Source organism: Zingiber officinale, chromosome 6B (genome assembly GCF_018446385.1).
Source record: "Zingiber officinale cultivar Zhangliang chromosome 6B, Zo_v1.1, whole genome shotgun sequence".
Lineage (NCBI taxonomy): Eukaryota > Viridiplantae > Streptophyta > Magnoliopsida > Zingiberales > Zingiberaceae > Zingiber > Zingiber officinale.
In genome coordinates this window covers 98,100,761-98,120,833 of record NC_055996.1, presented here as the reverse complement: position 1 = coordinate 98,120,833, position 20,073 = coordinate 98,100,761, and the positions used below count along the sequence as shown (strand labels likewise).

General features: G+C 37.9%; 1 protein-coding gene across 1 annotated transcript; it reads right to left on the bottom strand.

Annotated features, from left to right (window-relative positions):
- Positions 1-7,851: 7,851 nt before the first annotated feature.
- On the bottom strand, positions 7,852-12,333 carry LOC121988380 (protein TRAUCO-like). Its single transcript, XM_042541763.1, has 2 exons — positions 11,059-12,333; positions 7,852-8,766 (listed from the first exon to the last, which is right to left on the bottom strand). The coding sequence occupies exons 1-2, from the start codon at positions 12,068-12,070 to the stop codon at positions 8,495-8,497; spliced, it is 1,284 nt and encodes a 427-aa protein (XP_042397697.1). The 5' UTR covers positions 12,071-12,333; the 3' UTR covers positions 7,852-8,494.
- Positions 12,334-20,073: the final 7,740 nt, after the last annotated feature.

Here is a 20,073-nt window from a genome sequence, read left to right as displayed (position 1 = left end):
CGATTCGAACGACGTATCATCTCACGTCGCCTTTAGTATCTTGTACTTGTTCGTTTGGACAAGCCTCTTTCCTTTGTCCTTGTCCTTGTTCCTTAGCTTGGGGCAGTTGTCTTTGACGTGCCCTTCTTCGTTACAGTGATAGCATCTAATTGTCCTTTTCTTTCTACCTTGCGGATGGTTAGCTTTTCTAGATTTATATAACTTTTTAAAACGTCTTACCTGTTAGAGTGTATACTAAAAGCCTAGCTTTTGGTATAAACATTTATCTAGAAATAAGAATCACATTGGTCAAATATCTACATTTATGATAAATGTAGTTGTTCAATTAATTTATATTGTAGATAACATGGTGTGTGGTGTCACACACAGAGGATCATGTTATCAGTACCTTATAAATTATAAACAGTAGCTCACGACCATAATGGAAAGGAACAAACCATTGGAAGGTCGTAGTGTAATTAGGTATTAGTTTATCTTAACTATATAATTACACTAGTACACTTAGAGTGTATTGAGTAGGACCATTAGAGGTCGTTTCTTTTATACTGACTTTATAAAGAAACAAAGACCTCAGTTATTATGGAAGTGTGTGCTCTTAATCCTAATATAATAACGAGCACATATATTTGATATTTATTTCTTTAATTTATCAATGGGTGAGATTTAGTTCGATGAATCAATAAGCCCGATAAGTTGGGAAATGATATCACTTATAGTGTGTGTTGTTGATTATAGAAGGAAACTGTGTCCTAGTGATCTAGGTTGAGAATGTCCCCAAGAGGAACTCATAAGGATTGTCATGTTAAACCCTGCAGGTGGACTTAGTCCGACATGACGATGAAGTTGAGTGGTACTACTCTTGGAGCTAGATATTAATTAAGTGAGTTGTCAGTAACTTACTTAATTAGTGGACATTTGTTATCTTAAACACAGGGAGACTAACACACTCATAATAAGAAGGAGCCCAAAATGTAATTTGGGATTGGTGCGGTAGTTCAATAATAGTTCTTTAGTGGAATGAATTATTATTGATGAAATTTAGTTGTGTGTTCGGGGCGAACACGGGATGCTTAATTTCATCGGGAGACCAAAACCAATTCCTCCTCTCGGTCCCTATCGTAGCCTCTAGTATATAGAGATTTATACCCACCGCATACCCACCTTCTTACCCATCCAATGGGGCCGGCCAAGCTAGCTTGGAACCCAAGCTAGGGCCGACCAAGACCAAGTGGATGAGTCAAGTAGGTGGCCGGCCAAAGCTTGGGTCCCAAGCTTAGGTGGCTGGCCACTAGAATATTAAAAGGATTTTTATTAAAATTATTTCTTATGTGGATATCATGATTTTAAAAGAGAGTTTAAAAATTAAAAATTTCCTTTTATAACTTTCTACAAAAGATTAAGAGAAGAGATTAATCTCTTTCCTTATTTGTAGATTAAAAGGATGGTTTTAATTTTTGGTAAAAACTTTCCTTATTTGTAAATCATCTACATGTTAAAAGAGAGTTTAAAATTTGAAATCTTTCCTTATTTGTTGATTAAAGGAGGATTTTAAATTTTAAGAAAACTTTCCTTTTTAACCACGTTCATGATTTAAAAGAAAGTTTAAAAATTAATAATTCTCTTTTATTAGTTTCTACAAAAGATTGAGAAAAGATTTGATATCTTTCCTTATTTGTAGATTAAAAGAGATTTTAATTTTTAGAGATAACTTTCTTTTTATCCACATGTTTAAAAGAAAGATTTTAATTAAATTTCCTTTTTATAAACCAATCATGAAGGGATTAAATTATTGAAGAAATTTTATAAATTTCTGGAGACAAATTAGGAAGTTTTAATTAATTAAAACTCTCCTTGTTTGTAGTTTTGGTGTGGCCGGCCATATAAATTGAGAAAAGGAAAATTGTTTTAATTAAATAAATTTTTCCTTTTCATGGCAAAAGAATTAAGGAAGTTTTTAATTAAATTTCCTTATTTGCCAAGACCAAGGATTATAAAAGAGGGGGTAGAGAAGGCTTCATGAAGAACAACCTCTATTATTTCTCTCCCTCTTTTCCTTGGTGTTGTGGCCGGCCAACCTCTCTTCCTTTCTTCCTCTTGGTGGTGGCCGAACCTTCTCTATTGGCTTGGAGCTCTTGTGGTGGCCGGATACTACTTGGAGAAGAAGAAGAAGAAGGAGAGAAAGCTTGTATCCCTTGGAGCTTGGTTGGTGGAAAAAGATCTTCATCTTTTGGAAGCTTTGTGCTTGGCCGAAACTTGAAGAAAGGAGAAGAAGGTGCTTTGGTGGATTCTCATCTCGGAAGATCGTTGCCCACACAACGTCCGAGGTTAGAAGAGGAATACGGTAGAAGATCAAGAGGTCTTTCTAAAAGGTATAACTAGTAATTTTTCTTTCCGCATCATGCTAGTTATTTATGGAAATAATACCAAATACAAGAGGCTTACGATTCTAGTATTTCGAATATGTTTTTCGAAGTTGTGTTCTTTTGTTTTATTTTTCCTTGTGATTTGATTGTTCTTTTCGGTTAACCTAAAGTTATTTTAGGAAATTAAATATTAGATTTCTATAAAAGGTTTTGTCTAGTCGGTGGTGGTTGCTCCCATATCCAAGAAGGCCATGTGCCTCGCCATGTCAGTACTGGAAACCAATTATGGAAATTAATATTTAATGGAATTAATAACTTAAGGTGATTTGGGTCGAACGTGTTAAGTTCCGCAGGAGATCCAAGTCAAAACCTAAAAGAACAAATAGATTAAGTTTTGGATCAAACGTGTTAAGTTCCGCAGGCGATCCAAAATTTAATTTAAAAGAACACATGGTAGCTAGGAAAAGGTTCAGACCTTTGTACAAAATTTTTGTACAGTGGAACCTCTAGGCTTTCCGAGTAGCAACCAACATTACCATCATCACCATTTCCTCGTCGTCGAGAGAAGATTCTGACTCATGTTCGTCTCTTGTTACCTTGAGGGCGATGTTGTGCTTCGGCTACTTCGTACCTGCACATCTCGATTCATGCACTTCAAAAGTTGAAAAAAATCTTCTAAGATAATAGATTCTAAGTCATTAGAGATATAGAAGGCATCTACTAACGATGTCCATTTGGTATTCTTAGGGAATGCATTAAGAGCATACCTTAGCGAATCTCAGTTACTTACCATTCTCCAAGATTCGAAAGTCCGGTGATGAGCTCCTTAGTTCTCGAATGAAGATGTGCAATCGTTTCGTCTTCTTCAAGCTGTAGGTTCGTCAGCTGGTTGCGGAGTAAGTCTCGTCTCGCGAGTTTGGCTTCGGACGTCCCTTCGTGTAGCTCAAGAAACTTCTCCCAAAGCTCCTTTGCAGAGTTGTAGGTGTCAATCTGATTTACTTCTTGTGGTGGAAGGACGCTCAGCATATGGAATTTTGCTTTACTGTTTGCCACGTAGTCGATCTGTTCTTTCTTCGTCCATTGGTATTCTTCCTTACCTTCGGATACTACAAAATCGAATTTCATTATTAAAAGTAATTCAAAGTTGGTCTCAAAGAATATCTGCATTCGCTTTTTCCAGCTAGCGAACTCCCCCTCGAACTTCGACGGGTATATGCTCGATCTGGCCATCGTCTTTGCTTCGATCGACGGTTAGTCTTCCTGAAGCGTCTTGGCTTTGATATCACTTGTTGGGACCGTTGGGCCGGCTAGAAAGGGGGTTGAATAGCCCTGCACAAAATAAAACAGAAAATACTCTTCTCAGACTTAAATGAACACTTGCATAAAATAATTAAAATAAACAAGAACAGAGGCTCAAGGGATTTACTTGGCTACAACCGGGAAGATTATTAATCCAAGGAAGTGAAGCGTACTAAATACTCCTTTAGATGGAAAACCTCTTATAGCAGTGAAAGTACAGAAAGATGATGCTAAACTAACAAATAGAAGCGCACAAGTGTTGTAAATGAAATTGCTTGTTCTTATTAGTTTATTGGACCAATGCTATATTTATAGCCTTGGTCGAGGTGCTTGGAAGGGTTCCAGGCACCTGGAGGGGGATAAAACTTTATCTCCTTCACAATGGATCACGATCAAATGCGATCTGGAAAAAATCGGGTTCCGGGCGCTCGGAATCGCTCTGGGCGCCTGGACTGGTCCGGGCGTCCGGAGCCTTAAAGTCAACATGATTGACTTTTTTCGATCCAGGTCCTCTGCTCCAATTTTGCTCGCCTCGGTCTAGATCTTTCGCTCCGGCTCCGCTCACTTGGGTGATCTCGGCCATCGAGAATAAAGTTCACCAGAACCCAATTTTCGGCATTCTCGAGCAACCTTCTGTTCCGGCATCTCGTCCCTCGGAAATGTCGCGCGTCTCCTTCTCGTCCGCCCGCGTACTCTTCCGCAGCACCTTGTCCCTCAGACGTATCGAGCCCGTCGGCTCTCTCCCATGCCGTCCTTCTTGCTAGCTACATCTTTTGCTCGACTTCTTGTGCTCCTAAGTTCCTGTACACTTAGACACATAGTTAAAACACCACATGACATAACTTAACTTGTTTGATCACATCAAAACAACCTTGGAGTTCCAATAGTATCTACCAAGGTGGGGACTATGAGGCATACGAGGCACATCACTTGCCTCCCTCTCGAACAATTAAGTCAACGTGCCATAAATACTTCTAGAACTGACTATGGATTTGATTTGACATGACCTGCCATAAATGCTTCTAGATTTGGTCATCATGAAGATTGTCAGACTTCCTCCACCCTTCTCGCTTCCAGTGTTGTTTGAAAGTCTCACTCGTGTCCCACATGTGGTGCATGCATCTCCAGGGCGCGAACCATCAGCCAGTATGGGGCACGTGTCAGGATTGATGTTATCCGGAGGCCATTGCCATTCCTAATAGGCACGGATCACCGTCTCCCTTCCTTGATGCAATCTCAGCTATCCATCTAGGCGGTTGTTATACCCAAAGCGCCACCCCTTACCATTGTTTGTAAAATCATGATCCAGATCATAGGATCATATGATCCAGATCGTAGGATCGTATGATCCAAAAGCACCAAAATGAGCCAGGAGCGAGTAAGATAGTTTTTATGGTGGGAACATAACTGGATCAGATTAGTGGGATCGGTAGAATCGGAGCAGGATTGGTAGGATCAGTATAATACTACATTACAAATGATTCTACACATTTTTTGTTGGGGGTTGGTGATATGGTAGCTTTGAGAGACTATAATTTTTTACTCATATTGAATCATGAAACCTATAATATATCAAATTGAAACTTATTCATTGGTGGCAAAAAGGCGAATATGCTCGTCCCCAGCGCCCCCGCCAACCCGCCCCAAGGCCAACACAAATTGAAACTTATTCATAGATCTATAGTTGGTTACCAAGTTTACTTATAACTGCCCAGTTTTATACCCCAAAAAACATCTTTTAAATTTTTTTTTGGAAGTCCAGAAGATTTTTAGTATTTTTTTCATCTTTTGCAGAGTTAGGGTTAGGGTCTGAAGACTATTTAAACATCTGTTTAGTTATTTTTGAGTCAATTTTTTTATCAATAATATTATATCATTTATTTTTTCCAAAATGATGAATTTTTGAATGTCTATTATTACCAGATCTTTTGTGGAATCAAAAGATCTCTAGATGATTATTTTTGATGTTCATATTCAAATCAAAAACTTCAATAGCTTCTGCTATATCAGTTACTTTGTTGGCTTTTAAAATACCTCATCTGATAAATCAAGAGAATAATGGTACGATACCTAATGATTTTTTCTTCCCATCCAAGTTCTGTGCGCGAGGCAAAAGTGACCAGGGAAATCTAATTTTAAAGGAAAATATTTTAACAATATAGATTTTATTTTAATTACCTTGAGATGGGTGTTAAAAGCTCTTAAGTTAGTATTAAATTGATGGAACCCTACACAATCATCAAGCCCGTTCGAGTAGCCAAGTAGTCAATGATTCTCTAATTACTCATTGGACACCTTAGGTTAGCCATCGTCGATGCATAATCATCGAAGTTAGGCTACACACTCTTTGAAGTAGTCAATGATCAATGCAACCTTTTAAATAATCGGGGTATCCTCTCAAATTAGTTGTAAGACCAAGGTGAGAATTGAACTTACTTTTTTTTCCTTTTACGATAATATTGCCCCACTCATGTACTCTTTGATCGTTAAAAATTGGCTCAAAATAGACAATCAACTTTCATCTCACAACATAGCTCTTTAAATTTAGGGGGCATTTGGTTCTCTCCTAGGAATCGGAATGAGAATGAATATCATAGTATTATGGAATGAAAATGGGTATGAGCTTGGGTATCATTTTTAAAAATGATGTTTGGTTAGTTAAATATTTTCAATCGGAATGAACCTAATTTTCTTTTTTACCCTTACCGAAAATAAGAGAAAAAATTAGATGGGAGAGAAAATTGAATGTCAGAGAAACATATATGAGAGAAAGTGTGATGAGAGAGAAAGTGCGTTGGGAAAAAATGAAGAGAGAGAAAGTATGATGAGAGAAAATGAGGAGAGAGTGTATGATAGGAGAGATTGAGAAAAGAAAAAGTATGATGAGAGAGAAAGAGTGATGGAAACAAATGAAGAGAGAGAAAGAGTGCTGAGAGAGAAAGAGTGATGGAAACAAATGAAGAGAGAGAAAGTATTATGAGAGAAAATGAAAGAGTGAGGAGAGAGAAAGTGGGTTGAGAGAGAAAGAGTGATGGGAAAAAATCAAGAGAGAGAAAGTATAATGAGAGATTGAGGAGAGAGAAAATATGCTGAGAGAGAAAGAGTGATGGAAAAAATGAAGAGAGAGAAAGTATTATGAGAGAAAATGATTAAGTGAGGAGAGAGAAAGTATGATGAGAGAGAAAGTGGATTGAGAGAGAAAGTGTGATGAAAGAAAATGAGAGACTAGGGAGAGAGAAAGTATGATGAGAGAGAAAGTGTGCTGAGAGAGAAAGTGTGATTAGAGAAAATAAAGAGAGAGTGTGTGATGAGAGAGAATGAAAAGAGAGAAAGTGTGATGAGAGAAAATGAGGAGAGAGAGTGTATGCTAAGAGAGATTGAGGAGAGATAAAATACGATGAGAGAAAAAGTGTGATGAGAGAGAAAGTATAATAAAAAAATAAGGAGAAAGTGTAATGTGAGAGAAAGTGTGATGGAAGAGAATGAAGAGAGAGAAAATGAGAAGAGAGAGTATATGATGGGAGAGAATATAGAGAGAAAATGGTAGAGAATGTGTGAGGAGAGAGAAAGTGTGATGATAAAATAAGGAGAGAGAAAATACTATGAGAGAACAAGGAGGTGGGTTTCATCCATACCCAAGTTTTTGAGTTTCATTCCAAAATTTTAATTCCATTCTCATCAACCAAACACAAGATTTGGAAATGAATCCATTCCCTCATTCCCAAATCCATAAACTAAACGCCACCTTAGTCTAATGAAACTTTTACAATTTCTTGAAACTCTTAAAGAGGAGATTAGAGAAGAAGCCAAGAGAAGATCACAACTTGAGATTTGAATAGATTAAAACTAAAAAGAAGAAAGAAAACTCTTTTAAGGATTGCATGTTGACCTACTTTGGGCTTCCTTCAGCCAATTCGCTAGTTGTTTATACTTGTGCAGTTCAAACTCTTTTAAATTAGTCTCAAGCAAATTGTTATTTATGCATATTTAAGATATTTAAGTTAGTACTCATTTATTTATGCATATTTTAGTACATTTACATTCAAAGATTATACACATATACAAGCTACAACCAAATAAAAAATAAGCATCATTTCTTTCATTTTTCACTCGGAAGAAAAATAAGCTAACAGAACACATTATATCATATACTGATTGCAAAGCCTTGCATATCACCAAATAACTTGAATGAACAGCTGAAATAACACCCTTCAAAACTGAATGCAAAGTTGCTAACAGAACACTCGATATCACAAGATATGCCAAGAAAATTGAAAGATTGTATCAGTGAGAGAAAAAGCACATTGATCCACACAGAACACACGACATTATGATAATGAGAGCCAAAACACATTTCTATCTGGAGTTAAACTCAAAACACATTTCTATCTGGAGTTAAACTCTATCTAGTTCCCTTTGCAACAGATTTTACTATGCATATGACTATCTCCTATCTCTGCAATGAAACTGAAAGGGAAACGAAATGGCAAGTAAAAACACCCTTGTTTTAATTAAGCTTTGAGTTGGATCTGAACTCATTGCAAAAAATCAACTAGACAAGGCCAATGCATCTCCAAATCAGTCGCCCACTGGATTGTAGCAGATGTCAAGACCTTTGTACTATCAGGGAGGTTGATGTTTGCTGATCACTCTGGGTCAAACAGCTCAGTATTCATGGAACAGCTTACAGCAATGCCAGACCACAAAATAATCCAGGAATAAACGATTAGGAGTCAGTAATAGCAGCACAATCAGGCCTCATAACCATTCATCATGGTTTTGTCACCAAAATCATAAACTTACATTTGGTGGAAGTGAAGAAAAAAATACACTTAACTTGTTTTCTCTGAGAAGCCATTTTCCACGCCTTCAACCTTGCAATCAAGTCCATGGTAAGCAACCTCACTCATTGGACGTGGAATTGCACGGCCACCAAAATCTTGTGGGAATTTATTGAAGTCTGGCCCAAAGTTGAATCGAACTTCACAGTTAGGCTGGTTAGGAAGTGTGTACATTGAGGCAGCAGGGTAATATCGGCCTCCAAAAAGGTTAGTGAAAGCTACACCTTGACAAACCCCATTCTTGAAGAATGACATTTCACTCCCTGTAAAGTTATGTGTAATAACAATTAGCAAATCATCTGACAAAAAGTAAAAAATCTATGAGTAAATTAATATTTGGCATTTGGAGTTCCAGAAAAATCACAATTAAATTGCATCTTTGTTTTTTCTCGAACTGTTTACAAGAGCAAATATGGCATTAAATACCAGAAAGAAACAACTCAACCAGTCTTGAACATGTACCTATAAATTTGAATATAGGAATGTTTCTGGGTAAAGAACTAGAAATAATACATGCCACGATACACTAAAAAACAATATAATATTCTTACAGTAAACAAAACACGATACACTAAAAATTAATATAATATTCTTACAGTAAACAAAATGGATTGGAGAAAAGGTTAGAGAAATAGAAATATAGGTTTTTTACAATTTAGTAAAATGGACAAGTTTAAAAAACTGTAGGAATTATGCAAGGCAAGGATTATAAGGATAAGAAAGTTGAACACAGAATTATTGTTCTAAAATTAACTTTAGGAAACAAGGCACCAAATGTTATAAATTGATGAGTCATATCAATCTATGAAAAGAAAGGTGATATACAATAATACAAATTGTTTAACCTATAGAAGCGTCAAAATAACAAGTTTATAACATGAAATTTTGTGAAAGGGGAAAACAAGACATGGAATAACTATTTCTAAAAAACAATTTGAGTGTGTCTAGAAGATCGACCATGGTTGCTATTTATTAATGAGACAACCATGGAAAAATATAGAGAAAAGAAGAAAAAAAATCATAAAAATTTTATTGAGTTAGAAAAGGTTTATGGGGCAATAAAAGATGAAACAAACATATCTGAAAATCAATTCCCCTAAACTATAGGTTTACATCAACTATTAGCTCTAAGTGCATAACATTATAATCTTCGACATTAGAAACAATAAGATTCTAATCCTGTTTGCACATTCTTTCTCACAGTTTTGCCACATCAGAAACCATTTCCCTCAATACATTCCTTAGGAACCTGGGTGCTAACTATATTTAGTATTTTTCTGTACAGATTAAAATAATCCTAGAAGGGAGCCTTGGAGCAACCGTAAAATTGTTACTTTATAACCAAAAGGTCATGGTTCGAATATTGGAAACAGCCTCTTGCAAAAAAACAGGGTAAGGTTGCGTACAATGGATCCTTCCCCGGGACCCCGCATAGTGGGAGCTTCGTGCACTGGGCTGTCCTTTAGATTAAAATAATCCTAAACCAAAGAGTTGATAGAATAACCCATAGAAAGTAAAACAAACTGAATTATGTGGTTTGACTTCATGCAACAACAATGCTACTTTTCAAGTAAATAAACACAAACAAAAATGTGAAGTGAATGCCCCTAAAAAGGTATTTCTTATGAATATCATGCATCATTCAATTGAAAAATATTTAGAGTATTGCAATAGAAGATTTGCTATATGAAATCACAAAAGAGTAACTATCAGCAAAACTTAACCAAGAAGAAAGCTAGGCCTTCTCACCATAGGATCAATGATTTACAATCAAAAAACAAAAATATACTCTTCCCAGAGGATTGAATGTGGAAAAATTGTCTCTTCCCTCTTTTAAAACATATTGTAACTTGAAACAAAGAAAGAAGATATAATTGAACTAACCATACTGATAATTTCCAGTAAAAATTGCAATAGAAAAGCAGGAATAAAGCAAGAGGCTCGAGATAACAACACATCAAGCACTTGATAATTTTTGTCTACAAATCATTAAAGAACAAGGAATCTGAACAACATTTATACCACAGCTTTTCATGAAGAAAAAAAAAACAGTTCATCCAATCACTTAGTGCAAATCTTATCATTTGCATAAAGTTCATATGAAGACGAATAACAGAAATAATAATAAGATATTAACGAGAAGAATGTGACTAAATGAAGCTGAAACCATAATTGAACTCAGAGTGCAGCACTAATTTTCTGAAGAGTACATGAAGCTGGAAAAACAAAAGAGAGAAAAAAGAACAACTTTAGTTTAGTGAGGAGCACTTCAACAGGAATCATTTATGCGACTCAATGACAAGTTCAAGAACAAAGCTAGAATATAATGTACTTGGACAAGTGGGAACCAATGAAAAAACAAGTAACAATATTAGGCTGAAGAAGACAAGCATGCCTAGGTGTTTCAAAGATAGGCAATTGAAACACGAAACTGCCTTTTAATTTCTAGCTAATCTTCCATCGAAAGTAAGCAATCAAAATATAAAAGTGAATGCAAGAAACCAAAAGCTAAACATTCAGCGATAAAACAGCCTAGTTTTAAGAGAAGAGCTAACCTGGCACAACTTTGGCAGGGTCATCTTTCCCATCAGCAGAGTAGAAGTACCTTTGCCCCTTGTACCAGATCAAATGAGGTGGCTTTGGTGCATAGGAAGTTCCATCCGGAAGATTAATATAGAACCCAATTACATCCCCTTCGCAATACCCCTCATCTCCATACTTCTCCCGCAGGGCCTTGTGTATCTTACAGCCATCTATGTCCCTGTACCCAAAGCTATTCCCGTCGTAACCCACAGGAGCCTGCAGGTCCCCTTTATCTGTCGTCCACCCAAGCCTAGTGTGCCCCGTCTCGCCAAGCCTAACGATTTTAATCTCGAAGTACCAGGCGCCCTCCTGCACGCCCCTTGTCGCCCTCACCATGCGGTACCCCTTTGTACTGCCTGCCGCCAACCGGTCCTCGCTAAGCTCCACCTTCTCCGCTTTGTACACCCTCGAGAGGCAGATCGCGGCGTCGGGAGTGTCATCAGTCCTGTCGGTAAACCGGGGCATCGGGGTCATCACGACAGTTTCCTCGGCCGCAGCACCGTGGTGAGTACTGCCAGATTTCCCCTTCTTCTTGCCCTTTCGCGACGTGGATTTCGTCCACACATTGTTGCCCTTCTTCTTAGGTTTCTTCACCGCGGCGGTCCCAGAAGGCGGCGGCGGGAGCGGGTAAGCGGTGGAGGGAGCGGAGGCCGGAGAGGGAGACACGAAGGAGGACAAAGATCTCTGCTTTTTCCGAGCAGAACCGTTATCGTCGTCGTCGGAGGAGGAGGTGGAGGAGGGAGGCAGTTCGTCTGCGACGGCCAAGGCGACAGCGTGCAGGGGAGTTTGGAGGATCGAAGAATGGACGACGTCGTGATTAGGTTCGGATGCTTCCGCGTCGACTGATTGAGGTGGGGAGGCGAGGCCGACAGGCGGCCGCGGGACTGATTCCGGGAATCGAGGGGAAGGCGTGCGATTGAGAGGTGAGCCCCAGCGCTGGTCGTCGGCTTCGTCGCCCTTGGAAGAGGATCGGTAGTTCTCCATGGTTGGGAGAGAGAAGCAAAGTGGAGTAGGGCACAGAAGAAGCGGACTGGCTCGCCGGCAGATCAAATATAGCCGAACTACTGAGGCAATGGGAGTTTTCCAGATACTGAGGTTCGATTTTTCACGTAGCACAGAAAAAAATATCCGACACTCAAATCCGTCCGTTGATGACTTTTTGATGGATCAACCCGCCTCGCTATGAGTCTATGACCGATTAATCTAACAGCCCTGTATATAAGAGGAGTAACATATTTAGATGTTTGGTTTTTGACAAGGTTATAAGTATGTTTATAGTTAGATTATATATTAAGTTTATGACTATGAGGAATTACTCCTTAGTCTAGAGTTCTTCATTATTTTAAAAGAGTTTAGTTTGTTTTTAGATAATTTTATTTAGTTTTATTTTAATAAATTATTAAAAAGAACAAGTATGTAATCCATAAATAAAACGGTTAAAATCTCAATATATTTTTAATTTCTAATATGATATTAAATTCAAATTTACTTTTATAAAATTTAAACTTTTTTTCTAAATTCTAAATGTGAGTGATGTGGGGAGATGACAAGACTCACTTGGTAGGATCGGGTAAACACAAAGCCTAGGTGGCATGTCTCAGGGCTTGGGGGCTACGATCCCCACTTAATCATATTCTTTCTCCACTCTCCCCACTCACTCATGTTCTCTATGGATGCCTCTCACTTAACCCTCTGTTTGGGAGGAGATGATAGAAGGGAAGGGAAGGGAAAATAGATTTTTTAATCATGTTTGGGAAGGACTGAATTAAGAAGGTGAAGGGAAAGGAAGGGTAAATCTTAACCTTGCGAGGGGAAAAAAGATCGAATTCCCTACACCCAAAATCGGAATGTAAGGAAGGGGAAGGGGAATACAAACAAAATGTCTTCCAATTTTATCCTGGAGCTGCCAGAGCTTGAGGAGGAGATGGTCGGGGCTCACGCAGCATGTAGCAATAGCTGAGGGTGAGCTACTAGAGCTTAAGGAGGAGGAGATGGTTGGGGCTCTCTCAGTGGGCAGCAACAGCGAAAGTGACGCGCGACGGCGTGAGCGTGCTCGAGGAGACAGTGTCGATAGTGAGGAGACGCTGTCGACTATTGTTCTTCGGCTGCTCAATGGGGAAGAGGGGGTAACAACAATAGAGGATATGCATGACGACGTGAGCGTGCTCGAGGAGGCTTCGTTGATGGCTATTCTCCAACTGCTCGATGGGAAGAGGGGAGTAGTAAGCAACGACTGCAAGTGCCTCATGCAATTCAAGTTAGGTTTTTAATTAAAATTTTAGTTAATTATTTCAATCAATTCGTAACTTAATGAGGTACTTCGGATAGCTTTTTCAAAGCCTAATCAAATTATTCTATTAATATATAAATTTATTATAAAATTATAAAAAAATATTTATTTATTATATATTTTTAACCTATTATTATTAATTTGATTTAATTTATTCTAAAATAAATTTATGATGATTTATTTACGAGGATTTTGTAACTTTATATATTACCTTCCTTTTCCTCCAAAACAAAAATTTAAATACTTTACTTTCCCTCTCTTTCCCTTCCTTCCTCTTCCGTTAAGGAATCTTCCCTCATCCCATCCAGGGTAAGAGGTCAAGTACATGCACCGAAGGGGGTTCGAACTTTGGCGCTCATATTTATTACTTTTCATCCACTATCGAAAGATTGTGCTAACTTAGGCATCGAAGTGATTTCACTGGGAGAATTTCTGACGAACTCTTTAATGTTTATTACTCTCCATAAGAATTGCGGGCTACGGAAAGCAATTTAGGAGGAGGAGGAGAAGACTCCAACATCATCAATCTTTACGCCAAGATGGTTTTTACCTCTAGTGAGAATTTTAGAGAAGAATAAAATGACATCAGTGAAAATGTGAGCGAACGATGCTGAGTGATCCTTCTCATGATTTTCCTAAATTGTTCAATTGACACATCTTCCATGTAGATCTTTTATTTTTCTTTCATGTTCTTCTTCAATATCCACCGATCCAGAGGTAATCAAGCTCTCTTTCATATATATTTTCCATTTTTATTATTATACTCTAAATCCTGCTTGGTTTCCCTTGCGAGTACTTGCCCTAGTAATCTGTGATGACCAAGCTAATGTTGATGAATATGCAAGTGCATAGAAGTGTCATCAGGTAATAAAAGATTAAATCTATAAGGACTGTGAATCAAGTACTGTCAGAATAGCAAAATAGCTTTTCTAGATGATCACAAGCGTGCGTGGTCACAAGAACAAGAGACAAAAAGAGAACGAGAGAGAGAATTGAGAGAGTGAAAGAGCTAAGCATGAGAGAATTGAGGGAGAGATAGAGAAAAATGAGTTAAAGAAGTGAGTGAAGGGGGAAGTGATTCTAGGACTTCAGTTTCATCCAAATGATTATAAACATCTAATTTATGTTTGATTTCCTATCCTCAATAGGTGTTTATGTAGGTATGCTATCCGATGTAAACTTTTGGTACTGCAATGATGTACCAACCCTAATCATTGTTTACTTTCGGAAGGATCATAACTAGTGATCGAATCCTAGAGGGGGCCCTGTCATGTCACTAGATCCCTCGATCTCTAATTAACCACTGTTTCTATTATGTGACAACGAATTAGCTTTAATCCATTAAGCTATATGACAGCTTAGGATTTATCGTGGCATACCGGGTTATACTTTCGTATTAGACTCTCCATGTCTTGATTTTCGATGGGTCGAAGGGTTGGATTCTCCTTTCGATTCATCCCAAACCCTCATGGAATACGAATCTTATGTTTTTGTCTTTGAGGTCAAGTTCATTCTGTAGATTCGGATCATAAACACACATTTCATCGAACAAGAATCATGTAAACTCAGTAGATTAAATGAAAAGATATTCACATATCAAAAAAGTTGCTCCCTACATCATAGAATCAAGAGAACTACTCCATTGCAATGATTACAAATCAAAGACACTAAAAGAAGCATTCATACAATCCAAAACAAAGAATTGAGATGAGATTTTCTTAGAGAGAAGATTCCCGGTGTATTCAGAGTGGTCCCTTGCGGCAGAGTGGACAGATCGTCAGAGTGGATGAAGGTGATAGCTCTAGGGTTTTCCTTAGAGGGGGAAACCCTCTCTCAATAAGGAGGATGAAGTCCTCCTCTCAAGCTTCACCCTTTTATACCTCCTGCCAAGCTGTACAGATCTACAGGTTTACATAGCTTCACCAAAATGGTTTTTCGACCCTTATACCCGATTTTCTTGGGTTGGCCCTTGAATCAAAACTGCCGATCGTGAAATTATCTATATTTCCATAAGTGGCCGACCTATAACTCGAACTGAGATAAAAGTTATGATCATTTTACTTTTGATCTGTAGTGTAGGCCGAATTGAGCATGACCCGTGGTACCTGACACAGGCACCCGTGTTTGGCTCTAGAAAACACCTAATTTGGGCATGGGTTGTGTCCAGCAGCATGAGTGCCCGTGGTGAGCTCTATTGGAGGTGTTTTGGGGTTGTTTTGCGCCCTATTTCTTCAGTATGAACCCGTTTGTGTCATGGGATATTGCTAAACCATGTTTCTTGATTAAAACTTTACTTTGATGGTCTTTTGAATCTTTTTCCTTTGTGGATGCTTCGTATGCTCAATTCGATAATAAGACTTGATGTTCGATACTTCATTTGAGTTCCAGATTCACGTTCTATCAATGAAAATAAGTAAAGAACATTTTTCCGAACTAAAAGAGTGAAAGTAACAAAATTTAAAGGAATAGGGTGTGTGAATGCAAATTATACTCATGAAATGCAACAAGATATATAATAAATGATACTTAAAAACATACATAATCTACACTCATCACAAGCCTTCTCCTTGATTACAAGTGACATGTGGGGGCTTCATTTGAGGCAGGGTGGAGGAAGAGGAAGATGAATCACATTGAAAGCCTAGCTTTTGGTATAAACATTTATCTAGAAATAAGAATCACATTGGTCAAATGTCTACATTTATGATAAATGTAGTTGTTCAATTAATTTATATTGTAGATGACATGGTGTGTGGTGTCACACACAGAAGATCATGTTATCAGTACCTTATAAATTATAAACAGTAGCTCACGACCATGATGGAAAGGAACAAACCATTGGAAGGTCGTAGTGTAATTAGGTATTAGTTTATCTTGACTATATAATTACACTAGTACACTCAGAGTGTATTGAGTAGGACCATTTGAGGTCGTTTTTTTTATACTGACTTTATAAAGAAACAAAGACCTCGGTTATTATGGAAGTGTGTGCTCTTAATCCTAATGTAATAACAAGCACATATATTTGATATTTATTTCTTTAATTTATCAATGGGTGAGATTTAGTTCGTTGAATCAATAAACCCGATAAGTTGGGAAATGGTATCACTTATAGTGTGTGTTGTTGATTATAGAAGGAAAGCGTGTCCTAGAGATACTAGGTTGATAATGTCCTCAAGAGGAGCTCATAAAGATTGTCATGTTAAACCCTCGCAGTGGACTTAGTCCGACATGATAATAAGGTTGAGTGGTACTACTCTTGGACTTAGATATTAATTAAATGAGTTGTCAAGAACTCACTTAATTAGTGGACATTCGATATCTTAAACACAGGAGACTAACACACTCATAATAAGAAGGAGCCCAAAATGTAATTTGGGATTGGTGCGGTAGTTCAATGATAGTTCTCTAGTGGAATGAATTATCATTGATAAAATTAAGTTGTGTGTTGCGAACACGGATGCTTAATTTTATCGGAGACCAAAACCAATTCCTCCTCTCGGTCCCTATCGTAGCCTCTTATTTATAGAGTTCTATACCCACCTATACCCACCTTCTAAACCTACCCAATAGGGGTCGGCCAAGCTAGCTTGGGAACAAGCTAGGGCCGACCTAGGTATGGTCGGCCCTAGCTTGAACCCAAGCTAGTAGGGCCGGCCAAACTAAATTAAAAAGAAATTTAATTTTAATTTTTATGTGGAAGATATAATTTAAAGAGAATTAAAATTAAAATCTCTCTTGTAAAAGATCTACAAAAGATTAAAGAAAGAGATTAGATCTCTTTCCTTATTTGTAGATTGATGAGTTATTTTATTTTCTCTTTAAATATTATCCACATGTTGATAAAATTAAAATTATAGAAATTTCCTTTTTATCAACCATGAAGGGATTTTGAAGAGAAATTAAATTTACAAGAACAAATAAGGAAATTTTTGTTGATTGGAAATTTTTTCTTCTCTTTAAATTGTGGCCGGCCATATGAATTTAATGGGGAGTTTTTATTTTATTAATTCCTCATTAATTCATATTAAGGAAAGCTATTGATATTATTTTTAATAAGTTTCCTTAATTGTCAAGGCCAAGGATTATAAAAGAGGGGGTTAAGGTGCCTTGAAGAGAGACAATATTTTATTTTTCTCTCCCTCTTTTCTTCTTCTTGTGGCCGGCCCTAGCCTTTCTCCTTTTCTTCTCTTTTGGTGGCCGAACCATACATCTCTTGGAGCTCTTGTTGGTGGCCGGACCTAGGAAGGAGAAGAAGAAAGAGGAGGAAGCCTAATCTTGAAGATCCTTTGGAGCATTGGTGGTGATCAAGTTCTTCTTCCTTGGAGGTGGTTCTTCTTGTGGCCGAACCTTGCTTGGAGAAGAAGAAGGTGCGTGGTGGTTCTCGTCTTGGAAGATCGTCGCCCACACGACGTCCGTGATAAGAAGAGGAATACGGTAGAAGATCAAGAGGTTTTTCTACAAGGTATAACTAGTAATTTCTATTTCCGCATCATGCTAGTTATTAATGGAAATAATACCAGATACAAGAGGCTTATGATTCTAGTATTTCGAATATGTTTTTCGAAGTTGTGTTCTTTTATTTTTCTTTTCCTTGTGATTTGATTGTTCTCTTTGGTTAACCTAAAGTTATTTTAGGAAATTAAATATTAGCTTTCTATTAAAGGTTTTGTCTAGTCGGTGGTGGTTGCTCCCATATCCAAGAAGGCCATGTGCCTCGCCACGTCAGTACTGGGAACCTTTTATGGAAATTAATATTTAATGGAATTAATAACTTAAGGAGACTTGGGTCAAACGTGTTAAGTTCCGCAGGAGATCCAAGTCAAAACCTAAAAGAACAAATAGATTAAGTTTTGGATCAAACATGTAAAGTTCCGCAGGCGATCCAAAATTTAATTTAAAAGAACACATGGTAGCTAGGAAAAGGTTCAGACCTTTGTACAAAATTTTTGTACAGTGGAACCTCTAGGCTTTCCGAGTAGCAACCAACACAACTCGATAATAAGACTTGATGTTCGATACTTCATTTGAGTTCCAGATTCACGTTCTATCAATGAAAATAAGTAAAGAACATTTTTCCGAACTAAAAGAGTGAAAGTAACAAAATTTAAAGGAATAGGGTGTGTGAATGCAAATTATACTCATGAAATGCAACAAGATATATAATAAATGATACTTAAAAACATACATAATCTACACTCATCACAAGCCTTCTCCTTGATTACAAGTGACATGTGGGGGCTTCATTTGAGGCAGGGTGGAGGAAGAGGAAGATGAATCCATTGACGGATTGGGCAAGCGTCAGCTAGAAGGAATTACCCTTCTTCTTATAGCTCCTACTATCCATCGCGACCCTCATTCCCTTAGTCCATGCTAGAGTCATTAATGCTAGTTGGATCCCATCCTTGTTAGGTTGTGGTTCATGGTCGTTAAATGCCTTGCTAAAAAAGAGTTCAATCTAGGGTTCGAGGCCAGCCGCCATGTCCTTGCCACCTCCAACTATGTAAGCTACAGCGCACCTTGTCGTGATTGCGTGTCTTGATCTCGCTGCGGCGCCTCCTACCACAACGACCACCCTGGCACCCAGGCGAATCCCTACTCAAAATCTTGGCACAAAGAAAGGAGCAACACAAGGTTCATCTTTTCCCTCGCATCTCGCTTGATAAATTGGACAAAATTACTTCCAATAGCCGAGGAGTTCCTCTCCTCCCCTCTCTCTCTCTCCCTCTGGAATCCCTAAGCTGACACCCTCTGTCGACGACCCCTTTATCAACTTCCTTAATCCTGAATCTGCCCAACTTCAACATAAACTCAGTGGTCTTAGTTCGACTCCCACCAAACACTCCACGGGTGTCACTGCCTCTCACCTCGATGTTGCTAAGCTTCTCTACGAACGTCGGGGACACTTGGCCCACAGATATTGCAGCAAGGATGGATTTTTGGCTCTTTCTATTTGAAACTTTAGTTTTTTTTATTTTGACTTGGGGGGTCGTGTGTTATGTTTCAGGTTCCACTGGTTATGCTATAGTGGAGTTTATGAATGCGAAACTCTGTCAATGATCGCTTCTGCTTTGTGTAGTGTTTGTTGTTGGAAAATTGCTGGATTAAGATTGAAAATTTTGATTCATCCATATGAGAAGGCATAAGTGTTCGGATGACTCAATCTCAACCATTGATTTTAAAAGGAAAACATCCGAATGAAGAGACATTGTGCCCCTTGGGAAAGAATGCGATCTAGATCATCCAATTCAAGTTAGATGGATGAGATCTAATTGACCAAAGAGGTTCTTCTACTCCTTCATTTGGTATAAATAAAATCTCTCACATTTTTATTTGATTCATTCCAATCTATACTTACATTTGCAGAGTTCGAGAAGCTTCATCGGTTCAGAGGTCTTGCGATTTGTAGTGCTACTATCACAAGGTAAAGTTGTCATATCTTAAGAGACAATTGTTGTGTTCCGTAAACATCGTATGCAAGGCAAATTCATCTTAAAGAGATAGAGTTTAACTCTAGCCTTGATTTTGTCAAAGTGGTGTTATACTGTCATTCTACCCATACTCGAATCCAATATTTGTTGCAAGTGTTTGTTAAAAATCATCCTTGTGGTTATAAATTTAAGCTCAATATTAGGAAATTGCACATTGTTAAGGGACCAGTGGTTCGTGATAGCATCCAGTTCTAGAAATAATGAGA